The sequence below is a fragment of the Salmo trutta genome, chromosome 14, assembly GCF_901001165.1.
Source record: "Salmo trutta chromosome 14, fSalTru1.1, whole genome shotgun sequence".
NCBI classification, from domain to species: domain Eukaryota; kingdom Metazoa; phylum Chordata; class Actinopteri; order Salmoniformes; family Salmonidae; genus Salmo; species Salmo trutta.
The window spans coordinates 78802728-78826271 of NC_042970.1; the positions used below are offsets into that span (position 1 = coordinate 78802728).

General features: G+C 42.0%; 2 protein-coding genes and 2 long non-coding RNA genes across 4 annotated transcripts in view; all 4 read right to left on the reverse strand.

Annotated features, from left to right (window-relative positions):
* The window catches only part of LOC115147492 (B-cell receptor CD22), a 51470-nt gene extending 28628 nt beyond the window's left edge, over nt 1-22842 (reverse strand). Inside the window, exons 1-4 of the mRNA XM_029689741.1 lie at nt 22599-22842; nt 19940-20155; nt 19496-19759; nt 19202-19292 (exon numbers count right to left, since the gene is read on the reverse strand). Of these exons, the coding sequence (XP_029545601.1) occupies nt 19202-19292; nt 19496-19759; nt 19940-20021 (437 nt within the window). The 5' untranslated portion in view covers nt 20022-20155; nt 22599-22842. The remainder of the gene's footprint in view (nt 1-19201; nt 19293-19495; nt 19760-19939; nt 20156-22598) is intronic.
* LOC115147894 (B-cell receptor CD22-like) overlaps nt 1-23544 on the reverse strand; it is a 206691-nt gene that overhangs the window by 73432 nt on the left and 109715 nt on the right. The window lies entirely within an intron of this gene.
* Nucleotides 5506-6027, reverse strand: LOC115147514 (uncharacterized). Its single transcript, XR_003866375.1, has 2 exons — nt 5732-6027; nt 5506-5611 (listed from the first exon to the last, which is right to left on the reverse strand). It is a non-coding gene; the product is annotated as an uncharacterized LOC115147514 (long non-coding RNA).
* Nucleotides 14057-14461, reverse strand: LOC115147501 (uncharacterized). The gene is made up of 2 exons (XR_003866361.1): nt 14395-14461; nt 14057-14234 (listed from the first exon to the last, which is right to left on the reverse strand). It is a non-coding gene; the product is annotated as an uncharacterized LOC115147501 (long non-coding RNA).

Here is a 23544-nt window from a genome sequence, read left to right on the forward strand (position 1 = left end):
TCATAATCCTGGATTATCTGACCACCATTTTATTGCGTTTACAATTGCAACAAATAATCTGCTCAGACCCCAACCAAGGAAGATTAAAAGTCGTGCTATAAATTCTCAGACAACCCAAAGATTCCTTGATGCCCTTCCAGACTCCCTCTGCCTACCCAAGGACGTCATAGGACAAGAATCAGTTAACCACCTAACCGAGGAACTCAATTTAAACTTGCGCAATACCCTAGATGCAGTTGCACCCCTAAAAATTAAAAACATCTGTCATAAGAAACTAGCTCCCTGGTATACAGAAAATACACGAGCTCTGAAGCAAGCTTCCAGAAAATTGGAACGGAAATGGCGCCACACTAAACTGGAAGTCTTCCGACTAGCTTGGAAAGACAGTACCGTGCAGTATCGAAGAGCCCTCACTGCTGCTCGATCATCCTATTTTTGCAACTTAATTGAGGAAAATAAGAACAATCCGAAATTTCTTTTTGACACTGTCGCAAAGCTAACTAAAAAGCAGCATTCGCAAATGGAGGATGGCTTTCACTTCAGCAGTAATAAATTTATGAACTTCTTTGAGGAAAAGATCATGATCATTAGAAAGCAAATTACGGACTCCTCTTTAAATCTGGGTATTCCTCCAGGGCTCCATTGTCCTGAGTCTGCACAACTCTGCCAGGACCTAGGATCAAGGGAGATACTAAAGTGTTTTAGTACTATATCTCTTGACATAATGATGAAAATAATCATGGCCTCCAAACCCTCAAGCTGCATACTGGACCCTATTCCAACTAAACTACTGAAAGAGCTGCTTCCTGTGCTTGGCCCTCCTATGTTGAACATAATAAACGGCTCTCTATCCACCGGATGTGTACCAAGCTCACTAAAAGTGGCAGTAATAAAGCCTCTCTTGAAAAAGCCGAATCTTGACCCAGAAATTATAAAAAACTATCGGCCTATATCGAATCTTCCATTCCTCTCAAAAATTTTAGAAAAAGTTGTTGCGCAGCAACTCACTGCCTTCCTGAAGACAAACAATGTATACGAAACGCTTCAGTCTGGTTTTAGACCCCATCATAGCACTGAGACTGCACTTGTGAAGGTGGTAAATGACCTTTTAATGACGTCAGACCGAGGCTCTGCATCTGTCCTCATGCTCCTAGATCTCAGTGCCGCTTTTGATACCATCGATCACCACATTCTTTTGGAGAGATTGGAAACCCAAATTGGTCTACATGGACAAGTTCGGGCCTGGTTTAGATCTTATCTGTCGGAAAGATATCAGTTTGTCTCTGTGAATGGTTCGTCCTCTGACAAATCAATTGTAAATTTTGGTGTTCCTCAAGGTTCCGTTCTAGGACCACTATTGTTTTCACTATATATTTTACCTCTTGGGGATGTCATTCGAAAACATAATGTTAAATTTCACTGCTATGCGGACGACACACAGCTGTACATTTCAATGAAACATGGTGAAGCCCCAAAATTGCCCTCGCTAGAAGCCTGTGTTTCAGACATAAGGAAGTGGATGGCTGCAAATTTTCTACTTTTAAACTCGGACAAAACAGAGATGCTTGTCCTAGGTCCCAAGAAACAAAGAGATCTTCTGTTGAATCTGACAATTAATCTGGATGGTTGTACAGTCGTCTCAAATAAAACTGTGAAGGACCTCGGCGTTACTCTGGACCCTGATCTCTCTTTTGAAGAACATATCAAGACTGCTTCAAGGACAGCTTTTTTCCATCTACGTAACATTGCAAAAATCAGAAACTTTCTGTCCAAAAATGACGCAGAAAAATTAATCCATGCTTTTGTTACTTCTAGGCTCGACTACTGCAATGCTCTACTTTCCGGCTACCCGGATAAAGCACTAAACAAACTTCAGTTAGTGCTAAATACGGCTGCTAGAATCCTGACTAGAACCAAAAAATTTGATCATATTGCTCCAGTGCTAGCCTCCCTACACTGGCTTCCTGTTAAGGCAAGGGCTGATTTCAAGGTTTTACTGCTAACCTACAAAGCATTACATGGGCTTGCTCCTACCTATCTTTCCGATTTGGTCCTGCCGTACATACCTACACGTACGCTACGGTCACAAGACGCAGGCCTCCTAATTGTCCCTAGAATATCTAAGCAAACGGCTGGAGGTAGGGCTTTCTCCTATAGAGCTCCATTTTTATGGAATGGTCTGCCTACCCATGTGAGAGACGCAGACTCAGTCTCAACCTTTAAGTCTTTACTGAAGACTTGTCTCTTCAGTAGGTCCTATGATTAAGTATAGTCTGGCCCAGGAGTGTGAAGGTGAACGGAAAGGCTGGAGCAACGAACCGCCCTTGCTGTCTCTGCCTTGTCGGTTCCCCTCTTCCCACTGGGATTCTCTGCCTCTAACCCTTTTACAGGGGCTGAGTCACTGACTTACTGGTGTTCTTCCATGCCGTCCATGGGAGGGGTGCGTCACTTGAGTAGGTTGAGCCACTGACGTGGTCTTCCTGTCTGGGTTGGCGCCCCCCCCTTGGGTTGTGCCGTGGCAGAGATCTTTGTGGGCTATACTCGGCCTTGTCTTCGGACGGTAAGTTGGTGGTTGTAGATATCCCTCTAGTGGTGTGGGGGCTGTGCATTGGCAAAGTGGGTGGGGTTATATCCTGCCTGTTTGGCCCTGTCCGGGAGTATCATCGGATGGGGCCACAGTGTCTTCTGATCCCTCCTGTCTCAGCCTCCAGTATTTATGCTGCAGTAGTTTATGTGTCGGGGGGCTAGGGTCAGTCTGTTACATCTGGAGTATTCTCTTGTCTTATCCGGTGTCCTGTGTGATTGTAAATATGCTCTCTCTAATTCTCTCTTTCTCTCTTTCTTTCTTTCTCTCGGAGGACCTGAGCCCTAGGACCATGCCTCAGGACTACCTGGCATGATGACTCCTTGCTGTCCCCAGTCCACCTGGCCATGCTGCTGCTCCAGTTTCAACTGTTCTGCCTGCGGCTACGGAACCCTGACCTGTTCACCGGACGTGCTTGTTGCACCCTCGACAATTACTATGATTATTATTATTTGACCATGCTGGTCATTTACGAACATTTTAACATCTTGACCATGTTCTGTTATAATATCCACCCGGCACAGCCAGAAGAGGACTGGCCACCCCTCATAGCCTGGTTCCTCTCTAGGTTTCTTCCTAGGTTTTTGGCCTTTCTCAGGAGTTTTTCCTAGGGAGTTTTTCCCAGCCACCGTGCTTCTTTCACATGCATTGCTTGCTGTTTGGGGTTTTAGGCTGGGTTTCTGTACAGCACTTTGAGATTTCAGCTGATGTACGAAGGGCTATATAAATACATTTGATTTGATTTGATTTGATGTGGTACCCTTCCTGCAGGCTCATCCTGACATGACCCTCCAGCATGACAATGCCACCAGCCATACTGCTGGGTCGGTGCGTGATTTCCTGCAAGACAGGAATGTCAGTGTTCTGCCATGGCCAGCGAAGAGCCCGGATCTCAATCCCATTGAGCAAGTCTGGGACCTGTTGCATCAGAGGGTGAGGGCTAGGGCCATTCCCCCCAGAAATGTCCGGGAACTTGAAGGTGCCTTGGTAGAGAAGTGGGGTAAGACCTCACAGCAAGAACTGGCAAATCTGGTGCAGTCCATGAGGAGGAGATGCACTGCAGTACTTAATGCAGCTGGTGACCACACCAGATACTGACTGTTACTTTTGATTTTGACGCCCTCTTTGTTCAGGGACACATTATTCCCTTTATGTTCGTCACATGTCTGTGGAACTTGTTCAGTTTATGTCTCAGTTGTTGAATCTTAAGTTCATACAAATATTTACTTAAATATGTTAAGTTTGCTGGAAATAAATGCAGTAGACAGTGAGAGGACATTTCTTTTTTTGCTGAGATTATAAGCCTATGTAGAGTTATTTACCAAAGTGTAATAAGGCAAACTAGAAGAAGATTACCTTGAAACATAATTTCTTATTGAAAATAATTTTGTATTGAAGTATTGAAGATGTATCTTTACCTGCTACAATGATCATCAGAGCTGTAGAGTTCATAGATCCTCTTCCATTCTGGGCCTCACAGTAATATTCTCATCTGTCCTCAGAGTTGATGTTAGTGATGCTGTAACTCTGTCCTGATGCTTTTGGTGAGGTTACGTTCTTCTTGTACCAGGTGTATTTGTCCACAGGTGAGTTGGCATCACTGCTGCAGGTCAGAGTCACTGAACTGCCCTCCACTATTTCACCAGAGGGACTGACTGACACTGAGGTGTTCTTTGGGCCATCTGGTGGACAATATGTAACAACATTGTTTTAAATAGTGTTTTACTTGTTATTGAAATATGAATTTAAATGTGATCCTCTGATCAAAAGATGAGGTTAGGTGTACTAACACTGAACGTCCACAGACACCAGAAGAATTGTTGAGACGTCCATATTTATTCTCAGCCTCACAGTAGTATTCTCCACTGTCCTCAGAGCTGATGGTTGTGGAATTGTATGTCTTTTCAGATCCTGTCAGTGAAGCTCCATTCTTCTTGTACCAGGTGTATTTGTCCACAGGTGGGTTGGCATCACTGCTGCAGGTCAGAGTCACTGAACTGCCCTCCACTATTTCACCAGAGGGACTGACTGACACTGAGGTGTTCTTTGGGCTGTCTGGTGTAAAATACATTGTATTTAATTATAGCAACATTTGTGTTTACATTTTACGGGTGAGTTTGAAAAAATGTAATTCAGAGTAAAAGACAATCAGAAACAGAATCATTAAAAAGAATGACGACATTATGGTAATACAAATTCAGGGGAGCAGATGTTGCACCCGAAAATATTTATTGATAGATATATTTATATGGAAAACAATCAATTCTCAATTATCAAGATGATCACTATATCAAACTGGATGTCTAAACACCAGATGTACTTACATGTGACAGTGAGAGTCTCTTCAGCAGAGGGGAGATCCTCATGGTCTTCTACAACACAGGAGTATCTGCCTGTATCCTCACTGCTGACTGAGAATAGGATATAGACAGGAGAGTAGTTGTTGCTGTTTGGTATAGACTGTCCATTCTTATACCAACTGTAGACTGTGATGGGGTCCAGTGTACATTTGGTTCTACATGTCAGTGAGACATTCTCCCTCTCTGACACAGATGTAGGATCCATCTCCAACACAACATCTGGAGTTAAAGGAAACAAATCATTATTCTCCTCCTATATATGTCCTCTTATGTGAAATATTACATTTGGTATTTTTCCATCACATACCACTACTGTGTCTGTATGACTGCCTTTAATAAGGTAATTACAGTAAAAGATGTGAGATGAGTGACAGATTACCTGTGACAGCCAGGGAGACAGGTGAGCCAGAAAACTTTCCTCCAGATGTTATGAATCTGAACCTGCACACTGCAGGAGAGTGGAGATTCTCATGGTCTTTTACAGTACAGGTGTAACTCTCTGCATCACTAAAGGAGTCTGAGTACAGAATGGAAGTGTCCTCCTTTACTTTGTGTCCGTTCTTGTACCAGATGTAGGTGGGGTTGTCAGTCAGAGTACAGGTGGTGATACAGGTCAGTGTCTTCCAATACTCCCCTGTTGTCCACATTCCCCCAGTCACCTTTAGATCTGTAGTTATGAAAGAACAATGGAGAACATCTGTCAGTCAGCATCATTCCAAGGTTCTCATTGAAAATGGAATAAATCATTAGAAGTGGTAACTATACTCTTTATGTCAGAATACACAACCTGTGACAGAGAGAGTGACAGCTGAGCCAGATGTCCATGAGCCTGTTGTAAATGACAAGTAATATGATGCTGAATCCTCCTCTCTCAGGTCTGTGATTCTCAGGATGCCGTCATTCTCCTTATTCCCACGGTACTCTAAATGTTCAATCCTCTACGGTCCGTCAAGCTGTACAGCAGCCTAAAGACTGACCACCAGGTTCAATGACAACTCCTATCCCCAAGCTGTGAGGATAAACAGCAAGTGACTCACAGACACACACACACACACACACACACACACACACACACACACACACACACACACACACACACACACACACACACACACACACACACACACACACACACACACACACACACACACACACCATCTGTAGTGAAGACCCATAAGGCCCATGGAGTCTGTATCAAAGTCTAGAGAGCTGGTTGTTATGTATGTAGAAAAGTTAAAACACACATCCTACACAGTATAGATGTCAACCCTACTCCCTATCAGTCTGGTCCTGAAGGGCCCTCAGATAAATCCACTGTGATACATTACCCTCAAGAATATGACTAATGACCAAAAACAAATAACCCAAAACTATATTTCAAGATATTGTCAAGAGTACGTACAGAGTGAAGTGAAGGAGAGAGGTCTTGTACAGTGAGTCAACTGACTGGTAGTGAGTGGGAACTGCTAGTAAGTGTCAGTTCTGTGGTTGCGTAGGGGTTGGGTTAAATGTGGAAGACACATTTCAGTTGAAGCATTCAGTTGTACAACTGACTAGGTATCCCCATTTCCTTTCCCTTTGATGCATATTTAACCCTCCTGCTGTGTTCCGGTGGAATTGAACCGATTTTCTCTCTGAAAAATGTTGTTAATTTAATCTGATTGTCATAAGGTTCATAAGGTCATAAGGTTCCATGACTTTGTCCACACAGGGCATCTGAACACACAAAATACATTTTGATGATTTTCATTACATTTTGGGTGTTTTTAAAAAAAACTGTCATTTTGGATCCGGAACACAGAATGAATTAACATGAAACGAACACAACAGGAGGCTTAAAGTAGTCAGAACAAAAGTAGCTGAAACAGAACTGTCCTTTCCTTCCTATTTAAGACATTAACATGCATGACTATCAGAACATGACGATCAGAACAACATGTCAGAAAAGGGAGGTTATTGTATTAGAGTGGGCCCAACATTTCTATAATGGACACAATGTCCCCCATATCCACTAGAGCTCCTCCTACAGGCATCTCAACATTACTGCAGCATCCTAATAATAATGTCCTCAATAATGTTGGGAATATAACAAAAATACAACACTGGCTACTTGACAAAGACACATTTAATCACACAAACACTGATGTCTGTAGTAATACAACATACCACTATCATATTATGTTACACTGTTGACCCTTGTGTAAGGTTCTGGTAGTAGCATTAGTTAGCAGAGGAATCAGTATCATCATCACCATAGCCTGCTGTATTGACTGCTGCTGTCCATATACTGTATAGTCTAATGTAGTCTGTTATCCATATATAGTCTAATGTAGCCTGTTATCCATATATAGTCTAATGTAGCCTGTTATCTATATATAGTTGAATGTAGCCTGTTATCCATATATAGTCTAATGTAGCCTGTTATCCATATATAGTCTAATGTAGCCTGTTATCCATATATAGTCTAATGTAGCCTGTTATCCATATATAGTCTACTGTAGCCTGTTATCCATATATAGTCTAATGTATTCTGTTATCCATATATAGTCTACTGTAGCCTGTTATCCGTATATAGTCTAATGAAGCCTGTTATCTATATATAGTCTAATGTAGCCTGTTATCTATATATAGTCTAATGTAGCCTGTTATCCATATATAGTCTAATGTAGCCTGTTATCCATATATAGTCTAATGTAGCCTGTTATCTATATATAGTCTAATGTAGCCTGTTATCCATATATAGTCTAATGTAGACTGTTATCTATATATAGTCTAATGTAGCCAGTTATCCATATATAGTCTAATGTAGCCTGTTATCCATATATAGTCTAATGTAGCCTGTTATCCATATATAGTCTAATGTAGCCTGTTACCCATATATAGTCTAATGTAGCCTTTTATTTATATGTAATCTAATGTAGCCTGTTATCCATATATAGTCTAATGTAGCCTGTTATCCATATATAGTATAAAGTAGCCTGTTATCCATATATAGTCTAATGTAGCCTGTTATCCATATATAGTCTAATGTTGCCTGATATCCATATATAGTCTAATGTAGCCTGTTATCCATATATAGACTAATGTAGCCTGTTATCCATATATATACTAACGTACCAATACTACTCCTAAACACAACCCACCATCACTGTGTCTCATGTTAATACTACTCCTAAACACAACCCACCATCACTTTCTCATGTTAATACTACTCCTAAACACAACCCCCCATCACTGTGTCTCTGTAACGCCCTGGCCATAGAGAGGGTTTTTTTGTTCTTTATTTTGGTTAGGCCAGGGTGTTACATTGGGTGGGCGTTCTTTGTTCTTTTTCTAGGTTTTTGTATTTCTGTGTTTTGGGCCGTGTGTGGCTCCCAATCAGGCACAGCTGAAGTTCGTTGTTGTTGATTGGGAGTCACACATAAGGAGCATGTTTTTCCTTTGGGTTTTGTGGGTAATTGTATTTTCTGTTTAGTTTTGTACCTAGCAGAACTGTAGGCTGTTGTTCATTTTCGTGTTTTGTTTGATGTGTTTCTATTAATTAAATTTTGAATATGAACACATCCTCCGCTGCGTATTGGTCCACCTTTTCCGACGATGACTTCTCTGTTTCATCTGACGACGAAGACAGCCGTTACAGTCTCATGTTAATACTACTCCTAAACACAACCCACCATCACTGTGTCTCATGTTAATACTACTCCTAAAGCTCTTACGAAGCATCCACTGAATCACTCTAACTCTTACTGTCACTCTTTAGGCCATTTTCAAAATGTCTCCACAACAATCTATTACTTCAGAGCTCTTAAAATAGCATGCACAAGTCTTCATGTAAAACCACATGTACAACGTACATCCCATCTTTTGTAGCACACAATATAGCTCAGTATTTGTCAAGGGTGCAAATATTTTTGGTTGTGACTGTATATCCAACAATCAGATTAATATATAAAAATACATTGACACTCACACAGAAAGAGACACATCACACACACAGTTATCCTGTTGGGGGTAGGGGGCAGTATTGACACGGCCGGATAAAAAACGTACCCGATTTAATCTGGTTACTACTCCTGCCCAGTAACTAGAATATGCATATAATTATTGGCTTTGGATAGAAAACACCCTAAAGTTTCTAAAACTGTTTGAATGGTGTCTGTGAGTATAACAGAACTCATATGGCAGGCAAAAACCTGAGAGGATTCTGAACAGGAAGTGGCCTGTCTGACAATTTGTTGTTCATCTTGGCTCTTTTTATTGAAGACTGAGGATCTTTGCTGTAACGTGACACTACCTACGGCTCCCATAGGCTCTCAGAGCCCGGGAAAAAGCTAAACGATATCGAGGCAGCCCCAGGCTGAAACACATTAGGGCGTTTGGCAAGTGGTCTATCAGCGGACAATGGGCTTAGGCGCGTGCCCGAGTCGACCCCATGCTTTATTTTCTTTCGTCTGTTTACCTAAATGCAGATTCCCGGTCGGAATATTATCGCTTTTTTACGAGAAAAATGGCATAAAAATGGATTTTAAACAGCAGTTGACATGCTTCGAAGTACGGTAATGGAATATTTAGAATTTTTTTGTCACGAAATGCGCCATGCTCGTCACCCTTCTTTACCCTTTCGGATAGTGTCTTGAACGCATGAACAAAACGCCGCTATTTGGATATAACAATGGATTATTTGGGACCAAACCAACATTTGTTATTGAAGTAGAAGTCCTGGGAGTGCATTCTGCCGAAGAACACCAAAGGTAATAACATTTTTCTTATAGTAAATCTGACTTTGGTGAGTGCTAAACTTGCTGGGTGTCTAAATAGCTAGCCCTGTGATGCCGGGCTATCTACTTAGAATATTGCAAAATGTGCTTTCACCGAAAAGCTATTTTAAAATCGGACATATAGAGTGCATAGAGGAGTTCTGTATCTATAATTCTTAAAATAATTGTTATGCTTTTTGTGAACGTTTATCGTGAGTAATTCAATAAATTCACCGGAAGTTTGCGGGGGGTATGCTAGTTCTGAACGTCACATGCTAATGTTAAAAGCTGGTTTTTGATATAAATATGAACTTGATTGAACAAAACATGCATGTATTGTATAACATAATGTCCTACGTGTGTCATCTGATGAAGATCATCAAAGGTTAGTGCTGCATTTAGCTGTCTTCTGGGTTTTTGTGACATTATATGCTAGCTTGAAAAATGGGTGTCTGATTATTTCTGGCTGGGTACTCTGCTGACATAATGTAATGTTTTGCTTTCGTTGTAAAGCCTTTTTGAAATTGGACAGTGTGGTTAGATTAACGAGAGTCTTGTCTTTAAAATGGTGTAAAATAGTCATATGTTTGAGAAATTGAAGTAATAGCATTTCTAAGGTATTTGAATAACGCGCCACAGGATTCCACTGGCTGTTACGTAGGTGGGACGATTTTGTCCCGCCGGCCCTAGAGAAGTTATACTTGACCCTGTTATGCTTTGACAGTGAACAATGAATTGAGATCCGTCCATTACGGCATACTCTACTGATCACGTATTAAACGTGCAATTGAATAAACTGAGCTAAACTAAACACATGAAACCACAGTCCATTAGATCATAATTATATGGACCGTCTGAGACACTTTATGAATACAGGCCCTGATGTAACAACCAAAACACAGTTCAATATAAGCCAACAAGTACAAAGATACAGGGAGTCATTTGATGTACGGCTAAAAACATCAAAACAAAACTATATTCCCAGATATAATCAAGTGTACTTACAGAGAAGTGAAGGGGAGAGGTCTTGAACAGTTAGTCAACGTACTGTCAGTGTGTGGAAACAAGAAGTCGTCTACTGTAAGTATTAGTAGAAGCAGGCGTAGCCTGTGTGAGTTCTGTGGTTGACACATTTTAAAGTAGCCTAGTCAGGGCATTAACATGCAGCAACAGCATGTCACATAGGGGATGTTACTGTATCTAAATAGAAAATGTGCTAAAGTCAGCATACTGTAGTTGCATTTCTTTATTTGAGGAGTGGGCCTACATGTTTTACAAGAGACAAAATGTGACCCATTCCATCACTCCTCATCAGCTGGTACTGAAGGTTCCAGAACAGATGAAAGGAGAGTATCTTTGGTTCCAGTGTTCTAGACTAGAGCTCTCCCTACTGACATCTCAACATTACTGCAGCTTCCAGGCTTCACATGTCCCTAGAGTCTGATGAAAATATACAAAATAGAAGGTAGAAAATGTCAAAAATATATATAGAATAAAACAGTCACGCACGTAAAAATACTGTGTTATTGGGACTTATGTTGAACTGGCGTTTGAATTGAGTGAATTAGTGAGCTCAGCTAGCTTGTTAGCTACATGAAGAGGCTGTTATTCAGCGATAAAGAAGCATTTTTGTGCACCACACAGCTACTCTGAATGGACTGGATTGTGAACAATACGATGCACTGCTGCTGAAATTAGCTAGTGATCTGGCTAGTTAGCTAACATTTATCTATCAGCATTAGCTAGGTAGAAACAACAGACAACGGTGAGCTGTCATTATGCCAAGGCCAAGGCAAGCTGCTCTGAATTTCCAGTGTGATTGTGTGAAAGAGGTGTCTTCAGCTCACTGATCTTCAGAACAATGGACTCAAAGTGAACCCTGACGTGCATATAACCAAGTCTGTCTGTCTATCTGGGATTATTGTGTCCCATTGTGTCTCATGCGTGTTTCTTTTAAATGACAATGAATAATTTTTCATGTAATTGGTTATTGCTGATTCGTTATTGTTATTTTATTGTCCGATCTTTTTTTTGTAGCATTTTTAATAAAATCAACTGCATTGTTAGTTAAAACCTGTTGGGACTAGGGGGCAGTATTTGCACGGCCGGATAAAAAACGTACCCAATTTAATCTGGTTACTACTCCTGCCCAGAAACTAGAATATGCATATAATTAGTAGATTTGGATAGAAATCACTCTAAAGATTCTAAAACTGTTTGAATGGTGTCTGTGAGTATAACAGAACTCATATGGCATGCCAAAACCTGAGAAGATTCCATACAGGAAGTGCCCTGTCTGACAATTTGTTGTCCTTCTGTTGCATCTCTATCGAAAATACAGCATATGTGCTGTATCGTGACACTTTCTAAGGCTCCCATTGGCTCTCTAAAGCCACCAGAAAGTGTAATGGGGTGTCTGCTGTCTCTGGGCGAAGAACAGCAGGAGAATTTGTGAGTGGTCAGCCTGGGGACAGTGACACTGGAGATGCGTGTTCATGAGAATTCTCAATTTTTTCTTTCAGCCTTTGAATGAATACAACGTCGCCCGGTTGGAATATTATCGCTATTTTACAAGAAAAATTGCATAAAAATTGATTTTAAACAGCGTTTGACATGCTTCTAAGTACGGTAATGGAATATTTAGATTTTTTTTTTGTCACGAAATGTGCTTGCGCGTCACCCTTCGGATAGTGACCTGAATGCACGAACAAAACGGAGCTATTTCAATATAACCATGGATTATTTGGAACCAAAACAGCATTTGTTGTTGAAGTAGAAGTCCTGGGAGTGCATTCTGACGAAGAACAGCAAAGGTAATCCAATTTTTCTAATAGTAATTCTGAGTTTAGGTTGTCCCAAACTTGGTGGGTGTCAAAATAGCTAGCCATGATGGCCGGGCTATGTACTCAGAATATTGCAAAAAGTGCTTTCGCCGAAAAGCTATTATAAAATCTGTCACCGTGATTGCATAAAGGAGTTCTGTATCTGTAATTCTTAAAATAATTGTTATGTATTCTGTGAACGTTTATCATGAGTAATTTAGTAAATTCACTGGAAGTTTGCGGTGGGTATGGTTGTTCTGAACATCACATGCTAATGTAAAAAGCTGTTTTTTTATATAAATATGAACTTGATTGAACAAAACATGCATGTATTGTATAACATTATGTCCTAGGAGTGTCATCTGATGAAGATCATCAAAGGTTAGTGCTGCATTTAGCTATGGTTTTGGTGACATATATGCTTGCTTTGAAAATGGCTGTGTGATTATTTTTGGCAGGGTACTCTCCTGACATAATCTAATGTTTTGCTTTCGCTGTAAAGACTTTTTGAAATCGGACAATGTGGTTAGATTAAGGAGAGTCTTGTCTTTAAAATGGTGTAAAATAGTCATATGTTTGAGAAATTGAAGTTATAGCATTTTTGAGGTAGTTGTATTTCGCGCCACGCGATTCCACTGGCTGTTGACTAGGGTGGGACGCTAGCCCAGAGAAGTTAAGGGCTTGTCATTAACCATTTTACAGTAAGGTCTACACCTGTTGTGTTTGGAGCATGTAACTAATACAATTTGATTTGATTTGTGTGTCTAGGTGCTGGACATTGCTCCCTCTGACACTGGGTTTCTGAACCTCTACATGTCTAAGCCGTTTGGGGGGGTTCTACTAGCTGACATATGGAATTGTATTAAGGTGGTCATACCATGGATCATTTAGATATTTGATTTTGAATCATACTACCCCTTTAGGTAAAAAAGGAGAAGGACTAATGTTTGTGAGAGCAGGCAGGTGACTGCAATATAGTCTGCCTGGAACATGCCCCATATTCAATTGTAATTCAATAAAAAATAACATTTATTTATCCCCTGTTGGGGCAATTACTAAACACCCTATGGCATCAGGCTGGCAGTGAGTCTCACAGTGACATCACAAGGGGTCACACTTTCAGGTCACATGTCCAGTCACATGACCATACATACATACACAGTAAAACACATGATAACAACAGATGTCAGCCTCCTTAGTGTCTACAACATGGTCATCATAGAGGAGGTTCACTGGGCAAAGATCCCTTCAAGTTCTAATGATGACATCATCTCCATCATCTGACATCAATGATGACATCATCTCCATCATCTGACATCAATGATGACTTGTTTCACAGCTCATGCCGAGGGAGAGGGGGAAGGAAATCCGAGGTGCTCTCTTTTTCACTTTGATTTACACTTCACACACTCATTCTATATGTCTAGTGTTCAGTCCCCCCATCCACCATCCCCCCAAACCTCCTGTTCCCTTTTAAAGTTGGGACACGGTCCCTCATCCTCTTCCTTAATCTTCATTATTCTCCTCCCTCTCTACTATCCAGTCACTGTGTGGTGGTCAGGGTACTCATGGTGGTCAGCGTTGCCATGGATTCCTGTCTCTTCCTCTCTAGTCAGGCTTGTGTTTGAAGCGACATTTGTCACCATAGAAACAGCCGGTGGTCCTCCAGAAGAAACACTCGTCACCGTTGATGGGAGCCATCCTCCTGGTCCTGGGAGAGAGAGACAAACAGTATCAAAACACAAACACCTGCACCTGTGCTCCTGCTTCCTCCTTCCATCACTTTGTACATTTCAAAAGTTTATGAGTTGATTGATAACACTTTAGAATAACTCATAATGATGTTATGACAGACAGATGGATGTCCTTACCCTGTGGAGGCGTACTGGGAGGCTGAGGAGGTGATGAGGCCTATAATGTTGGTCCTCTGAGGAGAGGGAGGGGTTCTCTACAGCCAGCAGTCTAGGTACCTGATCACCAGCCTAGTGCTCTCCAGTTCCACCCCCTGGACAGGAGGACAAACAGCAGCAACAGTCAAATTATTTAGAATGGAACCAATAGCAAAGTCCCAAAAGTACAATGGAACCAAAAGCATTGTCCCAAAAGTAAAATGGAGCCAATAGATTAGTCTCAAAAGTACAAGAAAAGGTTAACTTATTATTTGTAAAACCAGAGAGTCATTTTAATGTACTATCTTTGGTGAAACGTAGCTAAACCTCACAATAAATCATTATTAGATGTACAGTATGTATTTCTATATTGTTGTAATACTCGCTGTCTGGGTACCTGATCACCAGCCTGGTGCTCTCAAGCTCCACCCCCTGGACAGGAAGACAAACCGCAGGCGTAGTCCAAATACATACAAATGAACCAGTAGCATGGTCCCAAAAGTACAATGGAACTAATAGCACTGTCCCAAATGTACAATGAAACCAATAACGTTGTATTTGGTTTTATTACCGGCTTGTTTTTCATTTGCCGCCAGAAAGGAGTTAAATCGTTGTACTTTTCTCTCTGTGCTGGACAGTGATACTATTTATGTGCAAGACTCAAGCTCTCCACTGAAGGCTCTTGACCACTGGTCAACCACTGGAGTCCTGAGGGGAGGAGAGGTCCACCACTGGAGTCCTGAGGGGAGGAGAGGACCACCACTGGAGTCCTGAGGGGAGTAGAGGACCACCACTGGAGTCCTGAGGGGAGGAGAGGTCCACCACTGCAGTCCTGAGGGGATGAGAAGTCCACCACTGCAGTCATGAGGGGAGGAGTGGTCCACCACTGGAGTCATGAGGGGAGGAGTGGTCCACCACTGGAGTCATGAGGGGAGGAGAGGACCACCACTGGAGTCCTAAGGGGAGGAGAGGTCCACCACTGGAGTCATGAGGGGAGGAGTGGTCCACCACTGGAGTCCTGAGGGGAGGAGAGGACCACCACTGGAGTCCTAAGGGGAGTAGAGGACCACCACTGGAGTCATGAGGGGAGGAGAGGTCCACCACTGGAGTCCTGAGGGGAGGAGAGCTCCACCACTGGAGTCCTGAGAGGAGGAGAGGTCCACCACTGGAGTCCTGAGGGGAGGAGAGGTCCACCACTGGAGTCCTGAGGGGAGGAGTGGTCCACCACTGGAGTCCTGAGGGGAGGAGTGGTCCACCACTGGAGTCCTGAGGGGAGGAGAGGACCACCACTGGAGTCCTGAGGGGAGGAGAGGTCCACCACTGGAGTCATGAGGGGAGGAGAGGTCCACCACTGGAGTCGTGAGGGGAGGAGAGGTCCACCACTGGAGTCGTGAGGGGAGGAAGGGGCACCACTGGAGTCTTGAGGGGAGGTGAGGTCCACCACTGGAATCCTTAGGGGATAAGAGGTCCTTCCCTCAGGAAACATTGTAGCTAAACCTCACAATAAATCAATGTTAGATGTACAGCATGTATTTCATTATTGTTGTAGTGTTTTGGGTAAATCAGAAATCAAAGTCCTCTAATAATGGCTATGCTCCCTGTGGTGGGTTCTGGTAGTGCAGTCTGTATATACAAAACCCCCTGTGGTGGGGTCTGGTAGTGCAGTCTGTCTATACAATACCCCCTGTGGTGGGGTCTGGTAGTGCAGTCTGTCTATACAATACCCCCTGTGGTGGGGTCTGATAGTGCAGGCTGTATATACAATACCCCCTGTGGTGGGGTCTGTTAGTGCAGTCTGCATATAGAATACCCCCTGTGGTGGGGTCTGGTAGTGCAGTCTGCATATACAATACCCCCTGTGGTGGGTCTGGTAGTGCAGTCTGTCTATACAATACCCCCTGTGGTGGGGTCTGGTAGTGCAGTCTGCATATACAATACCCCCTGTGGTGGGTCTGGTAGTGCAGTCTGTCTATACAATACCCCCTGTGGGGGGGTCTGTATGTGCAGTCTGTCTATACAATACCCCCTGAGGTGGGGTCTGGTAGTGCAGTCTGTCTATACAATACCCCCTGAGGTGGGGTCTGGTAGTGCAGTCTGTCTATACAATACCCCCTGTGGTGGGGTCTGGTAGTGCAGTCAGCATATACAATACCCCTGTGGTGGGGTCTGGTAGTGCAGCCTGTCTATACTATGTCCCTGTGGTGGGTTCTGGTAGTGCAGCCTGTCTATACAATACCCCCTGTGGTGGGGTCTGATAGTGCAGTCTGCATATACAATGCCCCCAGAGGTGGGGTCTGGTAGTGCAGCCTGTCTATACTATGGCGGGGAGACAGACAGACTAATAATACATTGAGTATAACTATTTCCACTCAGCTCTTGTTTCTTGCATTTCTGCCTATTAGACACATGATGGTGGCATTGAATCATTTAACCATGAGTGGCTAGGCCAGCGTTTCCTCAACTCAGTCCTGGGGACCTCAAGGGGTTCCCCACAAGGCAGGTAGCCTAGTGGTTAGAGCTGAGTTGAGGAAACGCTGGCCTAGCCACTCATGGTTAAATGATTCAATGCCACCATCATGTGTCTAATAGGCAGAAATACAAGAAACAAGACCTGAGTGGAAATAGTTATGAATCAATGTATAATTAGTTAATCAAATAATCTAAGTATTTATTGTCTTAAATGTTGATCTTGTTTACAACATGATGCTTATACTGTATTGACACTAAACCACACAGTAAAAACTGCAAAGGTAAACATGTATTTAACGTATATAAAGTACATAATAATGAAGAATGTGATGACAAAACAAGTGATATCATGACACTGAACAATATAGCATTACGTAATATACAATTATAATTAATATAAAATGTAAAAAACTGCAAATGTTTAAATGTATGTAATGTACTGATAAAAAATAAAAAAACAATATCGTATTGCATAATATTTTTTACCTTCATTTAACTAGGCAAGTCAGCTAAGAACAAATTCTTATTTTCAATGACGGCCTAGGAACAGTGGGTTTACTGCCTTGTTCAGGCGCAGAACGACAGATTTGTACCTTGTCAGCTCAGGGATTCGATCTTGCAACCTTCCGGTTACTAGTCCAACGCTCTAACCACTAGATTACCTGCCACCCCAATATAGGCTACCTACCACCCCAATATAGGCTACCTGCCACCCCAAATATAAAATGTGGAATAATATATGACAGCAATACAAAGTAAATCATCATTAAACACATCAGGAGAAACTTGACCCAAAAGCTAAAAATATTAAAAAGCTTTTATCAATATTATCCATATTAGTTGCTGAGGAAAGTAGGACTATTGATGTTATAAATCCCTAAATGGCAAAATTCCATTGAAAAAGATCAGAAATATAAACTTCAACTATAGATATTAAACAGAATAGTACACAATAAAAAATATGGAAATGGAAAAATCCCATTGAAAAAAAAGCAGAAGCGTAACCCATCCCATTTATCATCAATATACATAATTATCATAATAAAACAATAAAATGTATATTCCAGCATTTACTCAAAAGTTAAAGATCATGGTCTGGAAAACCATCTAGATATGATAGCAAGAGAATAGAGGTGTGAAGCCTGGCTTTGGATTGGAACAGAAGCTCTTCAGTCCAGATTCTGTGGTGGTTCTCTTCAGTCCAGGTTCTGTGGTTCTTCTCTTCAGTCCAGGTTCTGTGGTGCTTCTCTTCAGTCCAGCTTCTGCGGTGGTTCTCTTCAGTCCAGCTTCTGTGGTGGTTCTCTTCAGTCCAGCTTCTGTGGTGGTTCTCTTCAGTCCAGGTTCTGTGGTGCTTCTCTTCAGTCCAGGATCTGTGGTGCTTCTCTTCAGGCCAGGATCTGTGGTGCTTCTCTTCAGTCCAGGATCTGTGGTGCTTCTCTTCAGGCCAGGATCTGTGGTGCTTCTCTTCAGTCCAGGATCTGTGGTGCTTCTCTTCAGTCCAGGTTCTGTGGTGCTTCTCTTCAGTCCAGGATCTGTGGTGGTTCTCTTCAGGCCAGGATCTGTGGTGGTTCTCTTCAGGCTAGGTTCTGTGGTGCTTCTCTTCAGTCCAGCTTCTGTGGTGTTTCTCTTCAGAGGGAGATTCCCCTCACATTCTGAAAGAAGACATACTGAATTAGCACTCCCTCTAAAAGGTTTATGGACACACACACACACACACACACACACACACTTACTGCCAGGGTGTCATACTCTGGTGACCTGGTATTCATGTTCAGAGGTGTGTACATGTCACTGTTGGGGTCACTGGTAGGGTCAGGATGGACATTCTGGAGAGAGAGAGAGAGAGAGAGAGAGAGAGAGAGAGAGAGAGAGAGAGAGAGAGAGAGAGAGAGAGAGAGAGAGAGAGAGAGAGAGAGAGTATGAAAGAGACTGTCGTGACACAGTAAATGAATGAAAATGGAGTTGTAACTCATGGTTTCCCAAACTCAGAGCTGGGCCCTGCACACATTGATCTCAGAGCTGCACATTTTGTTTTTTTGCCCGAACACTACACAGCTGATTCATATAATCAAAGCCTGATGAGCTGTGTGTGTGTGTGTGGGGGGGGGGGGGGGGGGGGGGGGGGTCCTGGTGTAACTGATATAATCACCTGTGTGTCTGCTGTGGCATCACTTCCTCCTGTGGATCTCCTGTAAAGATGGACAGAGTGAGTTCTGCTCTCTACTGACCACTGGAGGTTGATATGTTTCTAATATAGTTTAGTAGTTAAGGGCTTTGGGCCAATAAATACATGAATGAAGTTAATCACTTCTTCACTCACCTGAACCACATGAGTCCAGAGAGACAGAGGATGAGAACCAGAACAACCACTATGATTCCTACAGCTGCAGTCAGAACTGAGGTCTGTTTCTCTATAATAAAATATGGATGATACAAGTACTGTAATTTAATAAATTGAACATAATGTAGTCTAGGACAATAATACAACATCTGTTAACTGATCTAATCTCAACGTATATATAATTATAAAACAAAGTATGATAAGCCAAAGTATAATTATTAATATCAGATTGAAATGTAATTTTGTATTGAAATATTGAAGATGAAAGTTCACCTGGTAAAATGATCATCAGAGCTGTAGAGTTCCTAGATCCTCTTCCATTCTGGGCCTCACAGTGGTAATGTCCATTGTCCTTAGACTTGAACTTACTTATGTTGTACATCTGTCCAAATCCATTTAGAAAAGTCTTATTTTGAAAGTACCAGGTGTATTTGTCCACAGGTGGGTTGGCATCACTGCTGCAGGTCAGAGTCACTGAACTGCCCTCCACTATTTCACCAGAGGGACTGACTGACACTGAGGTGTTCCTTGGTTTATCTGATGTAAAATACCAAACATTTTGTCAAAGTAGTATTAACAAATAGTAAAAAAATAAAAAAAATTGTTGTAAAATGATTGATAAAGTAAGGCATGTCTATTTTGCCTGAGTGCATGATACTTGCTAAGTAAAAATCAAATCAAATAGAATACTGAACTATTGTGCTGCACTGAACTCACACACTGCAGGAGATCTGAGACCCTCACTGCCTTTTACAGCACAGGAGTAACTGTCTGCATCCTCACTGCTGATGGAGTACATGGGAGAGGAGTTATCTTGTACATTCTGTCCATTCCTGTACCAGATGTAGGTGGGGTTGACTGTCAGAGTACAGGTGGTGCTACAGGTCAGTGTCTTCTGTCCCTCTGCAGCAGGAGTCACCTTCACCTGCAGACCTGAAACAATATGTATAAAACCACATACACCTCTGTGTTAACAGGATGGTTCATTTATTTTCTCCTGTAATTCAATATGATTTACAGTTGTATCATACAGTGTAGTATTACCTGTGACAGACAGAGTTGTTCCTGGGAAAATATGACCCCATTCAAAGTTGTATGTTTTAAAAGTGAAGCGATACTCAGCTGAGTCTTCCTCTCTCAGATCTGTGATTCTCAGGGTGAAGGGACCTTCGTATGTTCCAGTGTACTTCACACGACCTGTATACCCTGGGTCTCTGGTTAGGTCTTCAGGGGTCGACTTATCACTTCTAAACCAGAATGTTGATGTGGTGGAATAATAACCAACATAAGTACAGGATATGTCCACTGTTGACCCCTTCAAGACACAGATTCTCCTCTTGGTGTAAGTTACTCTGCTGCAGTCCTGACCCTGAACACCTGAAACACAGTGACATAACAAGAGGACAACTGGAATATATTCTCAGTTCATTCTAGAAATGATAACAGTTCTAATATTACATAGTGAAACCAACACACACAGAGGTTGTACGGTACTGTTAATTAAATAAACACTCACACACTGCAGGAGAGTGGAGATCCTCATGGCCTTTTACACCACAGGAGTAACTGTCTACATAGTTACTGGAGACTGGGTCTTTGTACTGGGGGGAGGTGCTCTCATCTAGATGTTGTCCGTTCTTGTACCAGATGTAGGTGGGGTTACCAGTCAGAGTACAGGTGGTGCTACAGGTCAGTGTCTTCGACATTGCCCACCATGTTGGAGTCACCTTCACCTGCAGAGCTGGAGTAGATCACAACATTAAAACCCTGAATCACCTGTTCATAGTTTAATCACATAATGCAAGACATTCTAAACACATTTCATTCTTCAATCTGTTTCATATATACAAATCCAATTTCTAGACCTAAATGGACAGTAGATATTAATTGAACAGACTAGCAGTATAAAGCATGTTACTGTACCTGTTACAGACAGAGACTCCAGGATGACCAGTATATAGAATGTTACTGTACCTGTTACAGACAGAGACTCCAGGATGACCAGTATATAGAATGTTACTGTACCTGTGACAGACAGAGTGACTCCAGGATCACCAGTATATAGAATGTTACTGTACCTGTTACAGACAGAGTGACTCCAGGATCACCAGTATATAGAATGTTACTGTACCTGTTACAGACAGAGAGACTCCAGGATCACCAGTATATAGAATGTTACTGTACCTGTTACAGACAGAGACTCCAGGATCACCAGTATATAGAATGTTACTGTACCTGTGACAGACAGAGTGACTCCAGGATCACCAGTAAATAGAATGTTACTGTACCTGTGACAGACAGAGTGACTCCAGGATCACCAGTATATAGAATGTTACTGTACCTGTTACAGACAGAGAGACTCCAGGATCGCCAGTATATATAATGTTACTGTACCTGTTACAGACAGAGAGACTACAGGATCACCAGTATATAGAATGTTACTGTACCTGTGACAGACAGAGTGACTCAAGGATCACCAGTATATAGAATGTTACTGTACCTGTGACAGACAGAGTGACTCCAGGATCACCAGTATATATAATGTTACTGTACCTGTGACAGACAGAGAGACTCCAGGATCACCAGTATATAGAATGCTACTGTACCTGTGACAGACAGAGCGACTCCAGGATCACCAGTATATAGAATGTTAATGTACCTGTTACAGACAGAGAGACTCCAGGATCACCAGTATATAGAATGTTACTGTACCTGTGACAGACAGAGTGACTCCAGGATCACCAGTATATAGAATGTTACTGTACCTGTTACAGACAGAGTGACTCCAGGATCACCAGTATATAGAATGTTACTGTACCTGTGACAGACAGAGTGACTCCAGGATCACCAGTATATAGAATGTTACTGTACCTGTTACAGACAGAGTGACTCCAGGATCACCAGTATATAGAATGTTACTGTACCTGTGACAGACAGAGTGACTCCAGGATCACCAGTATATAGAATGTTACTGTACCTGTGACAGACAGAGTGACTCCAGGATCACCAGTATATAGAATGTTACTGTACCTGTGACAGACAGAGAGACTCCAGGATCACCAGTATATAGAATGTTACTGTACCTGTTACAGACAAAGTGACTCCAGGATCACCAGTATATAGAATGTTACTGTACCTGTAACAGACAGAGTGACTCCAGGATCACCAGTATATTTCCCTCCAGTCTGATCTGTTATAAATCTGAACTTGTACGTAGCTGAGTCTTTCTCTCTCAGGCTTGTGATTGTCAAGGTGTGTCCATTCGTCTCATCTCTAAGGTACTTCACACGACCTTTGTAGTCTGGGTCATCACTCAGACTCACAGGATTCCCTTTAGCATCCTTTTTTGTGAACCAGAAGGTTGTTGTGACTCTACCACTTGGATATGTGTAAGAGCAGGACAGCTCAACTGTTAACCCCTTAAAGGCACAGATACTCTTCTTGGTGTAAGTCACACTCCAGCCATTCTGACCCAGTACCACTGAAAGATTCACACAACACAAGGGTATTACCTATTGGCTTACACTAACAGTAGGGTTTTGTCCACACGTTGTGTCTGTAGTTGCTTAGTTGAGTGTGAATGGAAACTACAGCTACACTTATTGAGGTGCGAAATGCAGCTATAAAAGTGTAGTGGAGATTCCTAACAGACGACACCACTGAACACACCAGAATAACATCAAGATCTGCATTCTTTTAGAAATGTCTAAGGATTCAATAATACAATTATGAATGATAACATACCTGTCACAGACCAGAGAAAGACCACCAACACACTTCCTGCTGTTCTCAAGGCCATTGTTGCATCTCCCACCCTGCAGTCTTAGAGACATAAACAACAACTCACTCTATAGCTGGTGAATAACTCCACCTGATACATTGAAGTAGAAACTGTAAATGGGGTACAGGGCCTCATTACTGAAAATGAACCAGGCTCATATTGTGTTGTGTTGTATTGTGTTACGGATGTAGGATATAATTTGATCACTCTTTGGTTGTAGAGAGGCTTCTAAAGTTTGTAAATTCAACTGTCAGACTTCATTTTCCCTAATGAAAACTGTGTCAACCACCACATTAATTATGATCCACATAATAATTCACTTTTCCTGTTGCTGCAGGATTACTTTTAAGATCCGAAATCTGTATATGGTTGTGTGTGTGAATACTGTCTGTCTATTGCACTATGGATCAACATCATCAATAACAACAACTACAGTAGAACTGTAAACACACATTTCTACATTGATTGTTCTGAAGCTGTTTTATTCTCAGAGCCCCAAATATAGGAGGATAAATGTTCAATCCTCTGCGGTCCTTCAAGC